General features: G+C 31.0%; 1 protein-coding gene across 2 annotated transcripts in view; it reads right to left on the reverse strand.

Moving 5' to 3' along the window:
* Window positions 1–22097, reverse strand: part of LOC127715260 (protein WWC2-like) — a 34653-nt gene extending 12556 nt beyond the window's left edge. For both annotated transcript variants that reach the window (XM_052221289.1, XM_052221288.1), the window contains exons 1-18: window positions 21905–22097; window positions 17502–17611; window positions 13663–13757; window positions 12087–12195; window positions 9584–9740; window positions 9168–9297; window positions 8873–8995; window positions 8084–8235; window positions 7419–7583; window positions 6827–6916; window positions 5563–6375; window positions 4922–4984; window positions 4085–4171; window positions 3367–3556; window positions 2643–2816; window positions 1628–1722; window positions 711–814; window positions 126–223 (exon numbers count right to left, since the gene is read on the reverse strand). In XM_052221289.1, coding sequence (XP_052077249.1) covers window positions 126–223; window positions 711–814; window positions 1628–1722; window positions 2643–2816; window positions 3367–3556; window positions 4085–4171; window positions 4922–4984; window positions 5563–6375; window positions 6827–6916; window positions 7419–7583; window positions 8084–8235; window positions 8873–8995; window positions 9168–9297; window positions 9584–9740; window positions 12087–12195; window positions 13663–13757; window positions 17502–17611; window positions 21905–22035 — 2886 coding nt within the window. In that variant the 5' untranslated portion in view covers window positions 22036–22097. The remainder of the gene's footprint in view (window positions 1–125; window positions 224–710; window positions 815–1627; window positions 1723–2642; window positions 2817–3366; window positions 3557–4084; window positions 4172–4921; window positions 4985–5562; window positions 6376–6826; window positions 6917–7418; window positions 7584–8083; window positions 8236–8872; window positions 8996–9167; window positions 9298–9583; window positions 9741–12086; window positions 12196–13662; window positions 13758–17501; window positions 17612–21904) is intronic.
* Window positions 22098–23145: the final 1048 nt, after the last annotated feature.

Below are 23145 nucleotides of genomic sequence, written 5' to 3' on the forward strand. Positions count from 1 at the left end.
TACCAATTCCTTGCTATGCAAACTACACAGTAGCCTTTGAATAGACGTGGAGTGCCCAAGAAACTTAGATTTAACTTTTTGGACAGTAACTATCTATGTAAATAAATAATATAATTAAAACTTACTGCTTCATCTTCCTCATCCATTTCATCCTCATCTTCATCGTCTCCTATAGTAAATCGACTTCCTTCAGTGTCATTGTGTCGCTGCATTTCATCTGCACCTAAAATATTCATATACTTACATTTATACATTTAGTAGATAGATAAATTAGTAAAATTGATATATAAATGCTGTAAGTAGTTCAAAATTTTATCTTGAGAGTTTCATTGTAAAGTTGGTGTTTCATTGTATAGTTGTTGCAATTATTGTCAAAATATTTATTTGATATATTTCATAAAAAGCTGAGCAATGAAGTAACCTATATATAAAGGGATGGTTACAATCTTGATTGAATATCTAATTGCAAATGTTGTAAATAGTTCAAAATTATATTTAAAGTGTTTCATTGTATAGTTGTTGCAAATAGTTGAAAATTTTGTTTTAAGTGTTTCATTGTATGGTTGTTGCAAATAGTTGAAAATTTTCATTTGATATATTTTATTAAAGACCAACACATAAGCACATCCTTTTTTTTAAAGTTGGTTCAGATTCATCTCAAAGAAAATGATGAGGCAATTCCTTATTTTGCCTATAAGTGATAAACCTACCTTGATTTCTGGTCAGTGTAGATGTCTGAGAAGATATTATAGTTGATTCATCACTACTTTCCTCTTTGAGTACAGCAACAATTGGATGCTTCCCTTTGTGATGGCTAATGAAGAGATAGAAATATTTTCAAGTTTGTTTTTCTATTCAAATTACTTTCATGTTATCTAAGTTACAATTTTTATAGAACATCTAATAAGAAAAATGGGGAATGTGTCCATGGGACACAGATGATGCCCCAGCTTGTATATAACGTTATAAAGGGACATAACTCAAGAACTGTAAAATTAACGCTACCCAAATTTGTACATGATCTGAGTTTTGTGGTAATAAGCATTGTTTATAGGTTTCATAACATTTGGTTGAGGCAAACTTAAGTTAGAGAATGGAAACGAAAATTTCAGCAATTTTTCCATTTGTAAAGGGCATAACTCTAGAACGGTAAAAGTGACGCCACCAAAATCCGAACATGATCTGTGTTTTGTGGTAATTGGCATTGTGCATAAGTTTCATAACATTGGGTTGAGGCAAACTAAAGTTACAGAACAGAAACGAATATTTCAGCAATTTTTCCATTTGTAAAGGGGCATAACTCTAGAACGGTAAGAGTGACGCCACCAAAATTCAAACTTGATCTGTGTTTTGTGGTAATAAGCATTGTGTATAAGTTTCATAACATTTGGTTGAGGTAAACTAAAGTTAAAGAACGGAAACGAAAAATTCAGCAATTTTTCCATTTCATATTATTTTGGTATTTTAAAAGGTTCATAATTTAATCAATTTAAAATTCACCAGTATTTGACATGTCCACTTTACAGCATGTTTGTTTCTCTGTTTGACAACCTTTCAACAATGCATTGGAAAATTTATTAACTACAAAATAGATTCAGTTCTTCAATAAAAAAAACGAAATTATTACCTCTTAGTTTTGGAACTTTCTGATCCAGATCCAGTTTTTTCAAGACGAGCAGAGGAAGCTTCCAACAACTGTACTACCCTATCACCTCCTTCCTTCTATTGAAAATAACAACACAATACATTAAATGTCATATCCAATATATGGCCTATTAGTTATTAAACTTTACTCAGTACTCAGAGTACAAAATTTATGCTCGAAACACTAAATCCAGTTTTCTGATTGGTTGATTTCTGAGTCTGAGTAGGATAATCATATCCAAAAGTTTAACGACCGAAGGCTTGTGTTGTGCTTTGTTTTCAACATTGAGAATGAAATTTACCTTTTCGCTTTTGATATATTGTGAGTTTTATTTCAATAAACTTTGGGTATGCTATAGTAAATGCCTAGAATGATTGAGATATTATTTAAGCTGAAAATGACAGCTGTTGCTGTGGCTTTGTTTCAAACATTGAAAATGAAATTTTGATATATGTTATTAATAAATAAGAGTTTTATTTCAATTATTTGTGGGTATATAAGTAAGAAGACTTATTTGATAAGGACATAAAAATCAATTTAAATGAATCAAATCAATCATAAAACCAATCTGATGGTTGCTTTTGAGGAGTAGATACTACTTTTCTTTATCAAAATCAGTGGTCAATTGACCATCCTGCTTAAAATGTGGTTATCTTAAAAAGTATTTTACAATAAATTAGTGAACAATAAAATAAGTAAACACCAATCCTTATAAATTGTTTGCTGGTGAGTGCATGGTTTATTTTATCATTATTATTCGTGGGATACCAATATTCATGAATTTTGTGGGTTGAGGTGAACCAGGAATTTAAATGTTCGACAAAGTACAAATTTTCTATAGGCTTGTATGCAGACTTTGGCAAAAACACAACAAATAAAGGAAGAAAATTAAAAAAAATCCTCATTCCATGAAAAATAGGTACCCACCAAAATAAATGAATCTGCTGAAAAGACGTTTTTACTTATATGTTTAACAAAGTTTATTTCTTGTACATACCTGTGTTAATGACGAAGGAGCAGAAGATGACCCAGATGAAGTTGAGGATGGCTGTGATGTTTTTGGTTTACTTCCAGTATTATCTGCTTGCATAAATTTAAAGCTCAACACATTATACCATCTCATAGAAACCAACTTGGGATCAAAGTCTGCCAGACTAACTTGAACACAACCCTGAAAACAACAATAACTATTTTAACAAAAATATATTCATAAATTCAATATGTTTGAGAATGGCTGATTGATAGATCAATTTAAATTGCTGCTATCAAATTTTGGCTAAAGTGCTTTCGCTAGATATCTTATGTATAAATAAAACATTCTCAACTGTTTAAGTTTTATCAGTACTTCTTACATAATTAACAGAAAAATTGAATTTAATTACTGATCATCCATACTTTCCTAAGGTCATATCTCTATACTTGTTAATCTGAGATTCATTGGTGAAATTAAAATTTGGGGAAAAATTTTGGAAAAATTTTCAAATTGGTTTTAATTTTTAGGTATAGGGACCATTCCGAAATGAAATTCTGTATAATATTTTGAGGACTTTTTTTCTCATAAAAACCTATCTGTCCCAAATAGGTTTCTTCTGTATAAAAGTTGTCTGATGCAATAAAATGAATGAAATTTCTTTTTATGTCTATAAACAATTGAAAATAATGAACTATTGGCTTTTGTTACTTGAACTCATTTTACACACTTATAAAAAATAAATACTCACTAAACACTCATCACCGAAAATATCATGTTTACTCCAGACATTGACTTGAAGCGTCTTGTCTCGAACTTTATGTTCTGGTATTGTCAAATGAAAAGTCTCAGAAAATTTGGGACCCTTCAAATCTGCCAGAGGTTTTGTTTCCCAGACGGATGCATTCTTCAAATGAGGTAATAACGCTGCCTTAATATACCTGTCAGAAAGAAAATCAAGTTTACCAATCTTTCTTCCAATAAACATTGCGGAAACAACAAATATTTTTCTTTTATAAATGGGAAATGAAAATGAATAAAAGTTAGTAATTCAAAACAGGTCAATGAAGTTGTGAATCTATTTCCCAATATTTATTGACAAAAAATAATTTCAACATTTTACAATTATCTATTTGCTACGATTTAAAAAAAATTTGAATACCCAAGATATCATCACCTTTACAAAAACTTTCAAATTTTGTTCTTGTAACTTTTGCTTTTTACCTTTTTCCAGAATTTCAACAGATGTCTATTGGCACAATTTTTTGACATGGCCATATTTCATGTACCTTGTAGACCTTGCAGTTATTTTTTGTGAAATTGTGTTTGGTAAAAGAATGAATAAGAGTCTTATCAAACAAACATTTTTCTCAATCTTGTGAATAGTTTAGTTATTTGTATCTTATTCCCATCACAAATGGTGCACACTATCTATTAATTCAAATATCAAACCAAACTATACTACTTACACTTTGCCTCCAGATGGGAAAGCTAATGCTGATAAATTTCTTCCTTGTTCAATACCTATTAATAACTGACTCTCAACACCTTCATATCTACAATGTAAAGATATATGTGTAACTCAAATGCATCTCTTTAAATATCCTTCAAAAGTTAGGTAATAATGAAATAAGTTTAAAAGTACTGATTCCAAAAACTATACTTTAAAAAAATCTTAAACAGCTATAATTTTTAATTAATACCTTGTGGCTATCTATAAGGTTCAATGTATCATGCAAAATTTTGTAAGAATGACAATATATAATTGAAAGGTTTCTGATGTATGAGCATCAGTTGCGGAAATAATCATTATATTTCTCCTCTATCATATCTATACCAAATAATCCACCAATTCATAACTTAATTGTTTTTTCTATGTTTTTGGAATTCTTTTTACTTCACCAATTGATAAATAGTGCATTTAAATTAGCTGTTTTATTTCAAAGGTCTTTTACTCAGGGCTGTTCCAAAATTGACCATGGCGTGGGTGATGGGATGCACATGTGGTTGTTGCATTTTCCTATCAATTTTATCAAAATTGTAAGTAAAAATGAAAATTTTATATTATGGATTGCTGTGGTCTATAAAAAATGCCTCCCATGCCCCCATGTATTTTTTAAATTCTGGAACAGCCCTAAGACCTTTGAAATGCTTTGTTTTTTTTTTCTTATATGTTTAAAAGCTTTATGTAAACATTAAAACATTGAAAGACACATAGTATTGTTTTACTCTGGTCATATATATATATATATATATATATATATATATATATATATATTACATACTGTTGTGCAACATTTACTTACTTGAGTTTGATTTGAATTTGAGCACTTTCTAAATTCATCTCCAAGACTTCATCCAAATCATCTCTACAAAGACAGAGGCCAAAGTTTCATAAGTTGGAAGTAAAAAAAAATTGTAATACAATATTGAAAAAATGTTTGGAAATTATTTCTAGACTTACCTTCATATTTGCATTTGAATCAAGTTCCATTTGATTTCTACATTTATCATTCTTTTAAAATGCTTTTTATGGAAATTTACACTCTCCTTTATGAATATTAATAAGTGTGTCTACTATATCCGAGTTTTACTACTTCTATCATTTTCCTTTATTGGAATTGTTCCTTAAGATTTGATAAATTAACTCCGTAGTTACAGGTGGCTCCACTTAGGATTTGCAAAAAATATCTCCTAAAAGTAGTTCTGATCATTTATTGTACGTCTGCTTCCACAAAACTTGCTTTAAATCTGTGTATAGTATTCAACCAATTTCAAAATGGTACAGTTCTTTAAACTAACTAACTCGTTCAAATAATCATGCATACAATGTTTATTTATTTTCATTCTTCAATAAAATCAATAAATCAATATCATACACAAGATAACAAGATTTGCGAAAAAAATACTGCACTTACAACAGACCACATTAACTCAATAAATTTACCTTTTTGTAATATTAACTGAAGCCTCAAAGACCCCACTATCTCCTGCTACAGATTCATCACTGACTGCTGCAGATACACTCCTTGTATTTCCACCGGATAAATTATTACATACACCAGAACTGGTCTCACTAATAGGACTTAATGGTGGAATAGATCCCAAGTCTAAATTATCCGGATATTGTGCACGTCTCACATTATTATTAGCAACACTTTGATATCCAGGTTCACCCTGGAGTGATTGTCCTGTTGCTGCTTGAACTGGTGGAGAAAATTCTGCGGTGGGATTTACCTGCAACAATGCAGGATCCCCAGTTAATTTTGATTGTTCAGCCATAATATTTAATTGCAGGCCACTAGGTGCCTCTGCAATAACACCAATGTTTGTATTTACAGAGTACGAAGGTACCTTACGTGTTCGATCTCCACCAGTCATATGTTGTTCATATGAGGGTGGAGGTCCAATATCATACGGTGAGATGGGTGGTGAAACTGACGATAATGATGAGCGGGATGATAACGATTTCATTGACGATGATAAATTACTGGCCATAACACTCTGAAGGTAATTGTTCGTAGCTGCTGCTGTAGTGTCTGAAATATGAACTTCCTGTATGGGTGAAATACTATGACCTTGGAGAAGTTTTTCTACCCTCCGGTGAAGGTCAGGTAGATCTGAAGAATGCTGTTGTTGTCCATAAATGTCTATCATACTATTTGAATTTAATGAACTACGACTAAGTGAGGATAATGATCCCATAGATCCCAGACTGGATCCCGAGGAAACAGATAATGTACTGACTGATGAATACAAACTGAAAAAGAAATTATAAACATTAAGTTAAAAAGATTATGACATCCTAAAAGTTACTACAACTTAGTGATGGATGGTTCTTTCTGAATTTATAATTTCTTTCTTTTAATTGTATTTTACATATTATGTTCAAAACAAGACCAAGACTAAGGCCAACATAATCATATTTCAAAACAAACCATGACAAAATAGAAGTCTTTACCAGCTTTTCAAAGCTAAATGACCTCCAATAGGGAAGTTAATAGTATGAAAAGAAGGTGTTTTATTTCTCTTTTTTTAAGTATGTATTAAATAATGTCATTTTCCAACTTTTTCTCCTTTCCATCTTCTTATAACTATTGGAAATCGTCATTAAGTAAAATGAAATTTATTTTCCAACTAGTTTAAGATCTTGTGTTGACATTTTGAATTCTTGTGTTTATTAATCATTTGATTTTCACATTTTCTGATACCTGCGTAGCTGTGTTTCCAGAGTTGTTGCCAGTCTGGTTGTATCTGATAAGTCTTTTACCAGACTTGTTCTCTCTACTTGTAACTGTAGTCTGAAAATGTATTCAAAAAATATTTAATATAAAATACTAACTGAAACAATGTTTGGTGTATAGAATTATTTAAGGTGTACAAGTTCATGTGTCAAAGGTCACCTACATATGACCCATTGGTGGCCTTGGGCTGTTTTCTGCTCTTTGGTCGGGTTGTTGTCTCTTTGATGCATTCCTTAATTCCATTCTCAATTTTATTTCATTACTTTCGTGGTTAGAAGATCAAATATTTAGTTTGACACTTAAGATCAATTCTTAGTGACTTAAAATAGAGATCAATTCAAAAGGTATCATATCTAATAATGATATACTTCAATGCTCCTAATAATGTGAAAATGTTTGTTAAACACAGTTGTATTCTCTTCAAAACTTTCTTCTTCCATGTGACCTCCATAGGGAAACATTCAATTTTAACATCTATAACAGACATGAACCTGTATGTTTATCTTTAAATTAATTTTATTTCTTAATGAAATAAACTGTTATCTTCTTCAGTTAATACCTGTCAGCAATTTGTTTGTTCGATATTTCAGCGGCATGGTTTATGTCAAACTCTAACTGTTGAATCTTTTTCTGGACACATGTTATGTCAGCATTGCTACGTCCCTTCATGTCAATACTCCTCAGTTCACGTAATAGCTGTTCCTTCTCACTGATTAACATTAATCTGAAAAACATTACTGTATCAATTAAAGATTGTCTCTTATTCATGTGTTTCACGAAATAAATACCTGTAAATCAAAGGCTTCCATTGAGTGCTTTTATAACAAAAGTCATTTTATTAGTTTTGTGTAAAGTATTCTCAATTCATCAGTTTTGTGTTAAGTTTCCCATTTTATCAGCTTTGTGTAAAGTATTCTCAATTCATCAGTTTTGTGTTAAGTTTCCCATTTTTTCAGCTTTGTGTAAAGTATTCAATTATCAGTTTTGTGTCAAGTATTCTCATTTTATCAGCTACTTTAACATCAAATGAAGATTTCCACATCCTTTTTTTTGTACTCTCTCCTATTCTCATCTCACAAAATATCTATCTTTAACATCTTCATTCTGTCTAAGGATATTTTGCCTCCCTACAAAATTCATGCTTAAAGTAAGATCTCATTTTTCCATCGCAAATACAACCTAATGGTTCATTCTACTCTACATCTTCCATTCCCCCTGACATACCTATCTTTATCCATTTCATTCTGTCCAGGGATCATCTGTTCCTCAACATTGGCCAGTTTATGTTTCAGATCAGACAGTTTTGTTTTAGCCTCATCATACTTCAGCCTTGTTCTAGCAATTTCAGCAATGTAAGTACCACTTCTCAGCCCGACCTGAAATAAAGGATTTTAGTAGATCATTTAAATAATTCCAGGTTTCTGCTATATTTTTTTTAGACAAGTTTAGAGAATAATGATTTTTGGTTATGATGAGTTCAAAGTTCAGTAGAAAAACAATATCAGTGCCTTAATAGCCTGGTCTACTTAAAATAATTCGGAAAGACCTTCTAATTATGTAATGAAAGATTGATAACTGACTAAGCATATAGGAAATCAAGACCAATCTTTGGACTATTTGTTCAGAAAATAATGAGTCCATCCTAATTTGTTCAAGATTAGAATCATAATACTTGTCTTAATAAGAACTATACACAGTAGCAAATGTATTGTTTGATATTAGAGACATACAAGATGATATACCTCCAGAACGGATAAACAAAATTATAATCATAATATTCTAGCTTGGAAACTGTAGGAATTGAGCAAATAAAATATGACCCATATTTGATAAATTCAGGCAAAAACTGACAAACAATTTATCAAAAAGTTCATGGATATATCTCTTTAGTATTTGTATATATAAACTATGCAAAGGGGAAGGTACATTTTGTGGCTTGTAGTTCAAAAGGTCATGCTCCCTCTGGTATTTTTCAGTTGAATGTTAGAACTGATATTTTGTTAATATTATTACCTCCCCTCTGAGGTCAGTCTGTGAAGCGGTGTTGGACATATGTGGTATGGACAATGTAGATACATCTGGAGAAGATCCGCCATTCTTGTGACCCAGAAATTCTTCTTTCAACTTGGCAAGTGACTGAAATTAAAATATTCAACCATTACATGTATGTGAGTTTGAATTATTGCTAAGTTCAATCTGTTTCATTTTTATAAATTAATTAATTCCTAGCATTTCTGAATTTACAGTATAACATTTTTCATTTAATATTTTGTAACATTGAAATAAAAACTTTCAGAGGGTACTGTACCTGCATAAGATTTTGTTTTTCATGTTCTCCTTCTGTAAGGGATGCCTGCATCTGTCTGATTTCACCAACAATAGCTGCAGCTTGTGTGATGTTATAGTTACTATTCTCTCCAGACAGTTTCTGATCAACTCTGAAAATGCAATCAATAAAACAATTTTATACTTTGTATGATTATTCATCAAGTTTGAATTTTTACAAATAGTTGAGGAATGTTATTTTAGTGAACATATTGACAAATTCATTGGTGATTTTTTAATCATTTGTTGAAGACTGCAGTCTTCCTACAACATTGTCTGATTCAGCATGAATAAGACCTTTTGTCCATAAAAAAAACAAAGGTGCAGGCCATACTTCTATATTTCAACCAAAAATAAGAATGTAAACATCTCTATACTTCTATATTTTATTTCACTTACTTTGACAGTGTTTCCAGTCCTTGTTCTTTATACTGCATCTCAGCTTTGATCTGGTCCAACTCCCTTCGGAGTCTGGCAACTCGTTTCTTGGCATGATGGACATCAGCTTTGAGAAGATCTGGGTCATATTTACTACCTACACTTGAGTTAGAAGTAACTGAAAAATATATAATATAAGTTTATACAGTTGTTCTGGTATATATTTTTTATAATGACATGCAAATCAAATATTCTAATTCTGTTCAACACATTGTAGAAAAGATTATTGATAACTGTATCATTGAATATTGTCTAGCAAATCAAGCTTTCAAATTTCTGCACATTTTACTGTAACAAATCAATACAAGAGGCAGTCATATTGACAGCAAACCAGGTTTTCTCACATTTGTTGATATCATTGTAATCAAGGGCCACAACTCCTAAATGCCAAAAGCGAAAATCTTCAAATCCAATCTTGACCTCCATTTTGTCACAAGTGTTCTCAAGTTATCTCACAGAATCAACACAACACCTGCCTGCCATTCAACCCCAAACTAATAACCTGATTTTTCTGTCAGAAAACCTGTTTAAATATATATATGTATATAACGCTCAGAGAAAAAGGCTTACATTATCCCTCTAGTGGCCGGCCACAAAATAAAAGATTTACGTGAGCACTATGAATATTTTTCAGCTAAAATCTAGTGGTCAAGCCCAAAATAAATAGCCAGTGCCCCATCTTATCGTCTTCACTGAATTCAGGAGATGTGGTATGATTTCCAACATGTCCAACAAGACTCTATCCATCAAAGACCAAAGGACAAGGTCACAATGATGTAAACAACTATAGGTCACTGAACGGCCAGCTTGTTTTTATGCACATAGACATAGTACTGTATTCACCATTTAAAATTCATAAATCGACTTTGATTTACTTTTTTTCATTGTTTTATTAACAAAAATATTTCAAAGAGCCCACATGGATTCTTAAGATTTCTGAAGTGGTAGGGGTCATATCATAGAAAGCAAAATTGTTTTAAACAAAGTTTACTTTCATACAAATTTAACATGCGATATGACTTGAGAGTCGTAATAATAAGGAAATAATTATGTATTGTTTACTCCACCTATACATACATTTAAATAGACCATTTACACAACTAATGGGCTATTTTAAAATCAACAAAAACTGTAACATATGAGATGGGGTTATCAAGTACAATTTATTCACTAAATTTGGACCACAACCCATTTTTTGTTAAAAAAAAACATGCAATACTACAAAAAATAATGACATAGAATCTATCATACAGAAAACATAAAATATGACATGAAAACAAATATTTTTACATTTACAGCAGTTCTGGAATGACATTTTTTACAGTAAAACCGATGTCAACATTTCCTGTATTTTCGGTTAACCTACATATTTAGCATATGTTCAGATATATGCATAACAAATAAGTTTACATGTAATGATGATAACGTAATAACTGACATAACCTGACACTAAGATATTTAAAATATAATTAGTAGGAGCTTTTCTTGTCATAATATTGTAATAAGTTATTGCTGGGGTTTTCCATTACAGGTATGGAATTTAAAATACAAATCAAACTTAAGAATTCCTAGGTATTATAATGTGATCCTGAAGAGCTGTAATAAATAACTATTTAATTGTAAATAAATGTTAAAAGTAAAGATTGTCCCTTTAAAAACATTAAGTTTAAAATCATAATACACTGCAGCAAGAGGTCACTGATACGAGATGTTACCTTAAAGACACCTTTTGCAGTTGTTTATTACTGATGGAAGTATGACTATCAAATGATTCCTTTCTATGTGTTGATACAGATAATATCAAGCTAGCTACTACAGACAACACTGAATCTTATTTAACACACTGATTACATAAGAGTTATTACATAACTTGAATATTATTTGACAGTTTTGAGTCCTAGATGACTGTCATCTTACTACTATTCCAAGATGATTAATTATGTTATGAACTAGACTTAGATGAAGTCCATCCTGCAAGAGAATCTACCAACTTCACTACTAGTCTTAGATGATCAGCTATGTTATAAACTTCTGACTAGTCCTAGATGATTTCTTATGTAATAAAGTTAGGACTAGTCTTAGAAGACTTCCATTTTGTAAGATCATATTGGTCCCAGATGGTCTATTATGTAATAAACTTACTAGTCCAAAATGATTTCCATCCTGTTAGAGTATACTAGTCCCAGATGACTTATTATGTAATAAATTTACTACTAGTCCTAGATGACTTCTTATGTAATAAACTTACGACTAGTCCTGGATGATTTAATATGTAATAAACTTAGTCGTCCTAGATGACTTCTTATGTAATAAACCAACGACTAGTCCTAGATGACTTCTTATGTAATAAACTCACGACTAGTCCTGGATGATTTAATATGTAATAAACTTAGTCGTCCTAGATGACTTCTTATGTAATAAACTCACGACTAGTCCTAGATGACTTCTTATGTAATAAACTTACGACTAGTCCTGGATGATTTCCATCCTGTAAGAGTATCTGTCAGGTGTTGATATTCATCCTGAGCTAGTATTAACCTCTCTTCTTTCACAGAATAAATTTCTTTTTTGGCCTGAAAAATATTATTTCTTGCAAGTTAATATAAAATTCTGATAAATATGCAAAGACAGCTCGTTTTTCACAGAAACATTGGCCAAATATATATTAAATCATTTTTTCCCCTTTTTCAAGCAAATTTGGATATTTATATTGATTTTGATGATAAACATACAAATTTTAAAACCATAGTCTCCTTTTAATATTATAGCAGTTTTAAAAAAAGGAAGGACAAAGTTGATCTACATTTTTATTATCTTTTTAAAATCCCATCTTGAGATTAGTTTTACCACAAATATTTTAAAGAAAAAGAAATATGACATTATGATATCACAAGAATCTTGTAACAAGGTGCATTGTACTATGTACAGCCATTAACCGATGAAGAATGAAGGCACCTTAAAACATCACAAACAGGTCAAAGTACAATCGAAATAATTCTAACAAAAACTATCATCACAAAATCACTGTTGCAAAAAACCTGAACAATTCATTTTAATAAATAACCTCTAAATAGATCTCTTTGTGGTTTTTTTATGGAATGCAAGATATGTTGTTAAGTATAGAGAAATGATAATAATGTATTTCTTTGATAAGTAATGTGTACTTAATTAAATCATTCTATAAGTTTTAAAGGATAGAGTTACTTGTAATAGAAAGCTATTTATATTTTAACAAGGATAATATTTTAATTAAAGTACAAAGTTTTAAATCTCAGACTTACTCTTAAGTGTTCTGAGAATGTGAAAAATGCAAATTTCCTGCACTACAAATTTTGCAGTTTCTTAATCATCTGACATCATGATGAAGTAAAAAAAAGTCCTGTTGTTTTAAAAACTGAACACATTCATGATCAAGATACAAGGGAAAACAGAACAAAGAGAAATCGTTTGATAAACAATTCATGTTCAATTTAAACAACAATCTTTTTATTTAATTCCAAACAAACAAAAAACTTCTCCTTACAATCATCAATTCAATATACAATGTACTGGGTTTCGCATTTTTAAGTTTACAACATTTGTAATATAGTTATCACTGTATGGGCTGAGACAGTATGCCTACCAAACAATACCATACTGCATATCATTAACATGCAGTTATTTAATTCAAAGTAGCAACGTCTAGGAACTGACAACCTGTATATGATTATACAGAAAGTGTCAGTATGTATCAACACAGATCTTCTTTTAGTCAAAAACTGAATTTATTTGACAAATAAAATGTGATAAATACAATGTAATACATTGTACTCCTGTGATATCCATTCACAAACCGAGGAAAATCCTTTCCCTCTAATGACTTAGGTAAAACATTTCTTCCAAACTAACCTTAAATGCACCAGATATATTTCATACTTTGGAAAGTGGCATTCACATTATGAAAATTCAACTTATACCTACAAGTTACAGTCGTTAAGCTTTCCAAGAGTGTCTTGTGATATAACTAACTCCTGGCTAAGTGCCTATACTACTATATATACCTGAAGATCATCCTGTGCAGTAGTAAGGTATTCCTTCAACATATGTTCTTGTTGACTTCTCCATTCCTGCCTCGGATCTTCTAACTGGTTCACTTCTGAAAATTGATCATTTGTCAAACATTTATAATATAATTTGAAAATGAATGGCAATGTAATTATTAAGCAGGATTAAGACCTTTGCCACTCAACATGCTCAATGTAGGCTAGCAGGCCTGCCTTTCACAAAAAAAATTACTACTAAAATAGATAGTAAGTCTTGAACATTTCAGTATACATGTAGTTTCTATACATATGATTAATCTTAGTCAAAAGATTTTTTGTGAAACTCAGGCCAAGAGTATCTATTAAGGCTATTTTTTAATTCACCTTTAAAAACAACCTTAAAACATTTATCATAATTGCAAGATTGTTACATACAAAATGTATGTGAAGCCTTTCAATTTGATGTTACAAATAAAAAGCTATTATTGAGATAAACAAACAGATTTGGTATTTTTTTTCCAAATACTTCAACATCAAATAAAAGATAAGTTGATTTGAGGTAGATACAATTCTTCAGATTGGTGATAAATACATGACAATGACCTGCCAAATATATCATACTGTTTGACACCCACCTACACAAATTTGTCAATATCAAGCACATGTTGTACTGTACATCTAACTTGTTACCAATCAATTAATATGCAACATATATATATAGATTATTGTAACCACATTGAAATCAGCAAATTTCTTGTGCACTTAATTTTTACTTATTTTGTAAAAACTTTAAGGAAAAAAGACCTGTTTCATTGGAATTTTGCCAGAAACAGGAATGGTCAATGGTATGACATTGTATTGTTATTTTGTTAACACAGGATTTGATTGGAGCAAGGTTTGGTTAAGTAAAGTTTTACTATATAACATACATTGAAATATGTATGTCCTATTTCTCCATGTCTAAACTGACACAAATTTACCTAACGTAACGAAGTCATTGAACTGTGTACTTTAGAAATGTGCAATCACTATTTCAGCTTTCAATTACTTCAAGGGTCCCTGGTCACATTGATTCATAAAAATAAAAATCATTCTATACTATTATAATTAACCTTTAACCTCAAATTCAATTAATATCAGATACACACCCTAACCCTGAACTGAACAAATTTAAAAACATGTAATAAAGAGAACCCCTATAATTAGGATCATTGGTCGATATATTATTATGGTTTTCTTTAGGTTATATCTAGTACAATGAACCAATCCTCCCTTTTCTTTCCCTGGCAACGATTTAACTTCTGTAACTTCCAAATTCTTCATTCATTCATGGAATGTTTATACTTGTCAAGGACAAAGAGAAAGGAATGCATACATCATTAGTTGTATATAAACAGCCAATAAAAATATTCTGTAGTGCAGCACACACAGAGAAAATATGCCATAACTCTATAGCACTTCACTGTGAACACTGAACAATCAACTCAATAAAACTGTAATTAAAAGGTTTTATTGAATATAGCTACTGTTAATCATTATCATCAATTAAACCTTCAAAAGAGACACAAAAATCGGTCATAAGACTTTAAATATTTGAGGGAAAGTACAATTTTGTTTATTTTAGAAATGAGTTCTACAGTATAATTTTTGGTGGATTTATCATAATATTTATGATATTGTAATGTCTAATAAGACAATATTTTGAGGTGGGTTTATTTCATTGAATAGATTTATCCACAAAATAAATGGAAATTTGTGTTGTGCTTTACAAAGCATGATAAAAAATTAAAATTATACTGTCTAAATTCCTTTGAATGAACATAAGGACATTACAAATTTACAAAATAGAGGTCAAGTTAGTCGATACTTCTCATTTACCAATGTCATTGCCACCAGATAAAGAACGCAAGAATGTCTAAGCATGAGATCAAGTACATCGTTATGTGCATGTTATGTGCACGGCAAATCTGACTTGCTTAATTTTGTATCAATGCATGTACATATGTACTTGAGATGCATCCAACAAAGAGTCTTACTATAAAACCAGGGGGTGGGGAATAAAGCCTGGTAGTCTTAGGGCCTTGAAATTATGTTTGGCTCCTCATAATAGAATCCTTATTTTTTAATTACCTGTTGAAACAGAGATATGTCTTGCCTGTGGGTAATTCTGATGCCTAATGTTGATATTAAAACATGTTATTACACTATGCAGGATCATTGCCGCCAAATAAGCTACATGGAAATGAGATATGCCAATGCTTAAACAACTGCATACTAAATATTATTGACTTGTGTATCATAAGTGGTTCTTCTTCATCACAAACTGGGGGCTGGGCCAATTGATTTCCGAGAAAATTTGATAAACCAATGCTAATACCTACAGTATACAACTGCATACCAAATAACAGTGACTTACCATTAGTGGTTCCCATTAAACTGACCTTAACACAAACTTTTACATATAAATTATGCAAACGTTAGGAAGTCAATGGACCATGATTGAGGGACTGGGCCATATAATTTCCATGGAAATGAGATGTGCTAAGGCTAATACAAAAATGATGATGAAGATGATGTGTTATCATTAAGACAATTATTTTGAATATTTCCCATTATGGTAAATAAACTGCTTCGCTGAGCGCAGCTGGATACGCCCGCAGAGGTCCAACCCTGAACAGTTGGGGCAAAAATGGATACAATTTTCAAGCTTGATACAGGTCTGAATTTGGATTGTAATTAAATATTTGACATATTAGAGGTTTCTGAATAAATGTAGTCAAAGAACTTGAAATTGGTTTAACTGTTATATGAATTGAATTTATATTCAATTAAAGATTTCTTGCTGTTGTGCAATATACTGTGCTGTTGCGCAATACTTAATAAATCAGTTGTCAGACTATAAACAAATAAAGTTCAATTAATTCTCAATATCATATTAGAAATTTATGAAAATCAAAAGGGAGCTTACATCAATAGATATAAACAATTCATCAAAGTTTCATGAGAATTGCTGACAGCATTTTTGAGTTATTGTCCAAAAACTGGAAAATCCCCCCTTTTTTAATGAATAAAACCCCATAACTCGGAAACGTAAAATCTAAAATTTATAAAAAACGAAAGGGAGCTTACGTCAATAGATATAAACAATTCACCAAAGTTTTATGCAAATTGGTTAAATCGTTTTTGAGTTAATGTCCGACATGTTGACGACGGACGGACGGACAGACGAACAACGGTATACCATAATACGTCCCGTAAACGGGCGTATAAAAAGTAAGAACAAGTCCCTCTGGTAGTAATAATTGTGACTGACATAGCTGCATAACTAAATTGTGCCTTTAAAATATCAGAGAAATTTATTGTTCATGAAACCCTAAATAATTTGCTACACTGTTTTTAACAAATGATTGATTGAAGAATCCTGTCATCTTTGGGTCATCTTTTGTTGTTTTGTAGAGGAACTGGCAGCCACTTTTATGACTTTGAATTGTGGATAAAAAGTCTCATTCAGTAGTTCTCCAGAAGAGATCAAAATGTGACAAAACAAGACATACATACAGTAAAAAGAGATGGCATACTTAAATAAAGTTATGTGTCACCATTACCTCTCCCATGCACTCTCGTCTTAATGACGGAAATCTTAGGAGTAACTAAGTCTGGATTTTGGATTTTTATAGGGAAAAAAACATTCTGCTTGAAGTCTTTTTAATGAATAAGTTTGATTAATACACATATATACAACCATTAATATTGCAAATTCTATGAAAAAAAATATTGATTTACTCTATGCAGCTATTTATATAATTAGATTCTTGCCTAATCATTAGTTTTAGATGGTAATCGTCTAACAAACTTACGATTTATATGATCAATGTAATATACTCCTATTTCTGGATCATGACATCCCTCCCAACCATAAGGCAGTTCATCACCAATACAATCAGCAAATGTCTGTGGTTTTATGAATCTATAAAGAAAAAAAAAACATTGTTCTGCATATTTTAATACTGGACTATCTATCAAAAGACATAATGTACAATTGGGACAGTCTTTGTTTAAGTAAACTGTTGAGTTTCTTAGTATCAAAATAAGGAAATTAATAGACAAAATTGTTTGTGAAAGCAGCAAACAGGTATCTTTTCAATTTTCAGTTTTTACAGTGCAATCTAGATTACACCTTTGAGGGATTTCTGCATTTTCACTACAGTACAGTGCAGAATATAAATGGCTATTAGTGTCCAACATTTTTATTTTTAATTCATATAAAATAACCTATTGGAGCTTATAATCAACATTGCTCTACAAATATTCAAAAATAAATTTTAATCAAGTAAACGGTAAAATATTCTTTCTTCAACCACAGTTTAAATCACATTAGCAACTTCATAATTTTGAAAATTGGAATTTCACCTGCATGTTATTGTTAAAAATTTGTAAGGGTTCCACGGAACCCAGTGTCTCGCCTACTTTTGCTGTTAATCGCAGGCTCAACAAAAATGAGGGAAAAAATTAATTAAAATATTCCTCTCTATACTATCTTTTGATTGTAAGTAGCTTCTGTCCAAGTTTGGTAAAAATCCAGGATAGTTTATGAATCTAATAAATGTTTTAAAAACTTAAACTGCAGATTGTATGTAATGTTAACTGGAAGAAAAACTAAGTCCATTTATAAGTAAAATACGGAAAAAATGGAACAAAATTTTAACAAAATTTCCTTCTAGATACTAGCTTTTAATCATAAACAAGCTTCTGTCCAAGTTAAGTACAAATCCAGGATAGTTTAAGAAAGTAATTAAAATTTTAAAAACTTTAACCACAGAGTGAATGTAATGTTAACTGGCAGAAAAACTAAGTCCATTTATAAGTAAAATACGGAAAAAATGGAATTTTTTTTTTACAAACTTCTGGATACTATCTTTTGATCATAAACAAGCTTCTTTCTAAGTTTGGTAGAAATCCAGGATAGTTTAAGAAAGTTATTAAAATTTCAAAAACTTTAACCACAGAGTGAATATTTGTGGATGCCGCCGACGGAATGTAGGATCGCTATGTCTCGCTTTTTCGACAAAAGTCCAAGGCTCGACAAAAAGGATATCTTTCAACAAAGTCGAAACATTAACAAAATTGTGAGATTTTATTTCTAAACATTGCGTCAGACCTATAACAGGTTGAACTGGAGTTAGTCTGACAATCCTCAGGGATTAATGAAGGAGATCAATTATTTCTATTCCTTATCCTATTTTTATAATTCAGCTTTTGGCTTGGATCCATTTGATATATTTGAAATGTACCATTTATAGAAATGCAATGGGCCAGCAGATGATTTCACTGACGGGGGCCTACATGTGTTATTTCAGGTCCATATCCTTTAAAATGTAAAATTCCCTATAACTCTATATAAACCCCCATCCTTCAAAATGTATGATCACCATCCTTTTGGTTAATACCATCTTTCAAAAAAAATTTAAGGAAATCACTACAGTGGTACATTTAATATGCATGTATATTCACATGTACCAACTTTATACCACATGTACCAACTTAATATCACATGTAGTGATATTAAATGTGTATGCATCCAACTTTTATTCATAAATATTAATAAAATAAAAAATCTTGACACCTCATTAGCATTTTATTTTATACAGAATTGTATGAAAAAAATCTAATCCATTATAACAGTCTATAATTAACATTCTTCATTTAACATTTTTTGTTAGTACATGTACTTGTACATGTAATGTAAATGACCTCAGTTCTTTCATTTAATGTCTTACATTTTTAATTTAATTAATGGTATGTGAAAGTTTAGGACAAAGGATAAGAAGAATGTCCATATGGTTAATGTTACTGACCAAGCTTACAATGACCAGTTACTGTTTGTTTACCTGTAGACAGCATGCCATACATTCCACGTTTGTACCCCAAGGCTATTTATAATACAGTTATGAATGAAATAAACACTATATAAGTATAGGGTTATATCAAACTATGTTGGTATTAAAAGGGACATGTACTTAATCACAGGATATTTCTATAATCAGATTGCAAGAATTTTAATGTTACAGTTGATTACAAAAGTTACATGTGTATTGAAATTCAATCAATATTAAAGAAAAATGAATTGTTTCAAAACATAATGGTGACCTATAAGAATTTAAGAAGCAGAGATAAACATCAAGAGTTTTAGCCAGAAAGTCCAGTCAATATAAAGCCTAAAATTTAGATACATTGTGACAACAAATACTATATGTAGTTTAAATGGCTTCGGTTTTGAACTGTGGTCATTGTACTAGGTTAAGACCCATATTGATAACCTTTAGCATTAGTCTAGAAAATCAGTACAATAACTTTACCATAACAGCTCTAGACAAGACAGAGATATTTAAACAAAATTGTTACATTATCCAAAATTCTGCATACAAGGACATTGAAAAGCATATTCTGCAAAGTTTGAATAGGGATTTTTAGAATTGTTGATTACCGTTGAACCTCTAAAAAAGCCTCCATTTACCTGGAATATGGCCTTGATTGATTGATATTTGCTTATTTTCCAGTGGCAAATATTTCATGCATGTTCAGGATGACAAAAAATAACAATAAATACAATATGTAGGTTCTGTAATAGGGGTCATCCGAGATGCAGGTCAGGAAATTTGGACTGATACTGGAAAATGAAAGTACATGTTTAATGGTTATGGACAGAAATTTACCCTTGCAACAGAACACCTACTTTACCCCTCAATATGGCCTTGATGATTACATATTAATATTGGGCATGAGATAAACAAGAACCTGCTACTGTACAAGACACTCAACCTTATGTATAATTATCACAGTTTTAACAATTGAACATAGTACTTCACTGGTGAAACTATTGGAGGGCACTTATTAATCTACTATGTCAAAGGAAGCACCACACTTCCCAAACCCCACAAAATTTATATACATGTACATTACTGACAGCTATCCATTTCAATTTCGAACACCAGCTATATGTAATCTTAAAATCTCTTTTAACCACTGTGTCTTTTTCAGCTGGAGTGTCAAACGACACTATAGAGCATGAAATTCCTTCCAAAATTAACCTGTAACAGCCAAGAATGGAACCATTGACAGGTGGCATAGTAAACCACTGCAATTCCTAAGCTTAGTTGGTAGAGTGAAAGCTTTTCATTACAGTTAAAAGGGTTTAAGGTTCAATCCCTGGCTTTAACAGAAGTTTTTTTTCCAGGGAATATTCTACTATAAGATACATTTAAGTACATTGTACATATTTGACAGTAAGTTGTATCTCATAACATAGACCACAACCTTTGATCTTTGACCTTCAGTCCCTGAATATTAATTTCGTTATTCTCCACTATTTACATTTCATTCAAGAGGTTGATCATTAACCTTATCAAGTTATATGAACTTCAGTTTATAAGCAAATGGGATGGATTACTGCATGGTCATAGTCTTATTACAAGATGTTTTGTCTGTATTGAAAGGGCTTTTGTCACCCAGATAGACCGACAACCACACACTGCAGACCATGATGATATAATAATATATTCTCATCTACATATTCCACGCTAGGAAAGGAAAATTAAAAATGTGGCAGGACTTCCATTTGAAAACCCCCATATTTATCTTATTCTATCAACCAGGGTGGTTTAAAACGCAGGTCTTTCCAAAAATATCAGATCTAATGGACCTGGAAGCGTTCAAGTTAAGATTACTAAGACTCTAAGTTCTCCTTGTTTTATAATCATCTTCTTATTTCCATTACAATTGTCAATTGTTGAACATATGAATTGAGGTAAATTCCACTAATTAAGGGTTATTCCTGACATGTTCAAATTGGTATGTAACAGTTACTAATTGTAATAGCAAAAAAAATATATAATTGAACCAGAAACTAAATAAATAATTGAAGGATCCAGCAAAGAGTTAATTTCCTAAAGTATCACAAACAAACTGGGTAAGCTGGCATCATTTGGCTGTTCTACTGGGTATTATTTCACCAACGTAAGATGCAGGGGTGGCTAGAGAAAATATTTTAAAAATTTTAGTCTACAGAGTTACTTCCCTTAAAAACATGAACTATCGAAACACATGCCAACAAACTACAGAATTACAGTTGTCCTCGTCGTATTTTGCACGTCACTGTACACTTTGTATGGATAAAATCTAGTATGATAACTATCTTTTGGTTGTTTTGCAGTCTAGGAAGTGGTAATAATAAATAAAAACTTCGAAAACTTATACTGCTTACCTGTCTCGCGGGTCAATCCAGCTAGTTTGATGTGTATTATGGTCTATAAAGAAAACTTTGCCGTCAAAATCACGGCATTCTTCCCAACCTTCTGGAAGAGGGATCTCTCCCCCACTCCGTCTCTTGGGCATATTTCATTGACAAAACATAAATAAATCCCTATCATCACAAGTCCTCCATGTTTCTCTCCCATATCTCATTAGCATATCTGACGTCACATACAAATAATTTCAATGACAATTCAACCAATGAGGAACAATCTTTTTATGAAAGGAATGTGTTACATTTTGATAACACAATGTGAATCAATTACATTATTAAAGACTTGAATTAAGTATTTAAGGTGAATCTGATAATTTATAAACACAAATTTTCATTTAAAATCATAAATTACTGAATACCTAGTATATATTATGTCTCTATAGTTAAAAAATTCTTACCAGGGTAACTTGAAAATAACAAAAATGATTGATAATCAATTAGTCAGTTTTGACCAAAAGTATACGTGCATGATTGTATTTCAAAGCAGTAGCCTCTAACTTAGGAATATATAGACCCAAGGGCTAATTTTGGCTTAAAATTTTAAGTACATCTGATGAAAGATATTTGACATTTTTCAAACACTTAATTAAGTGTCTACTTCATTCGATCAGAGACATATATATATATGTCTCTGATTCGATTCAATTTGTTTAAGTACAAGATTTGAACTGATTTGGTCATTAAAGACGATCAAATTCAAGCTTCAATATGAAAAACATATCAAATATGTCATAACTGAAATGTCACTGTTCAGATGTTTTTTTTTGTCTAAAATGTAAGTGGTCGCATTCGTGTTTAGTCTCAACCTTTATTTATATGTTATGTATATATATAATCATCAAATACAACATTTATTGAAATATTAAGACTGAACACAAGTGCGGCCACTTCCATTTTAGACAAAAACCGTCTAAACATCGTACAAATGCTAAACTTGTGAAGATTTTCGTAATTTTACATGAATTACTGATGAGACTACTTGATGAAAGTGCATTGCGTTGTCAAAAACAGCCCATATTTATGAAACTAAAGAATTCTACTTTCTAATAAATAGCTAAAAGTTTACATTTTAAACAAATTGTAAAAATGCTATATTTTGGGGCCAAAAAGGGGTCTTACCGCGCCTACTCCTTTGACTTAAAAAAAAATCGAGCACGGAGTTGTTTGATTTATAGTTACTTATTCGTTTATTGATGATT

Source organism: Mytilus californianus, unplaced genomic scaffold (genome assembly GCF_021869535.1).
Source record: "Mytilus californianus isolate M0D057914Y unplaced genomic scaffold, xbMytCali1.0.p SCAF_9, whole genome shotgun sequence".
Taxonomy (NCBI): domain Eukaryota; kingdom Metazoa; phylum Mollusca; class Bivalvia; order Mytilida; family Mytilidae; genus Mytilus; species Mytilus californianus.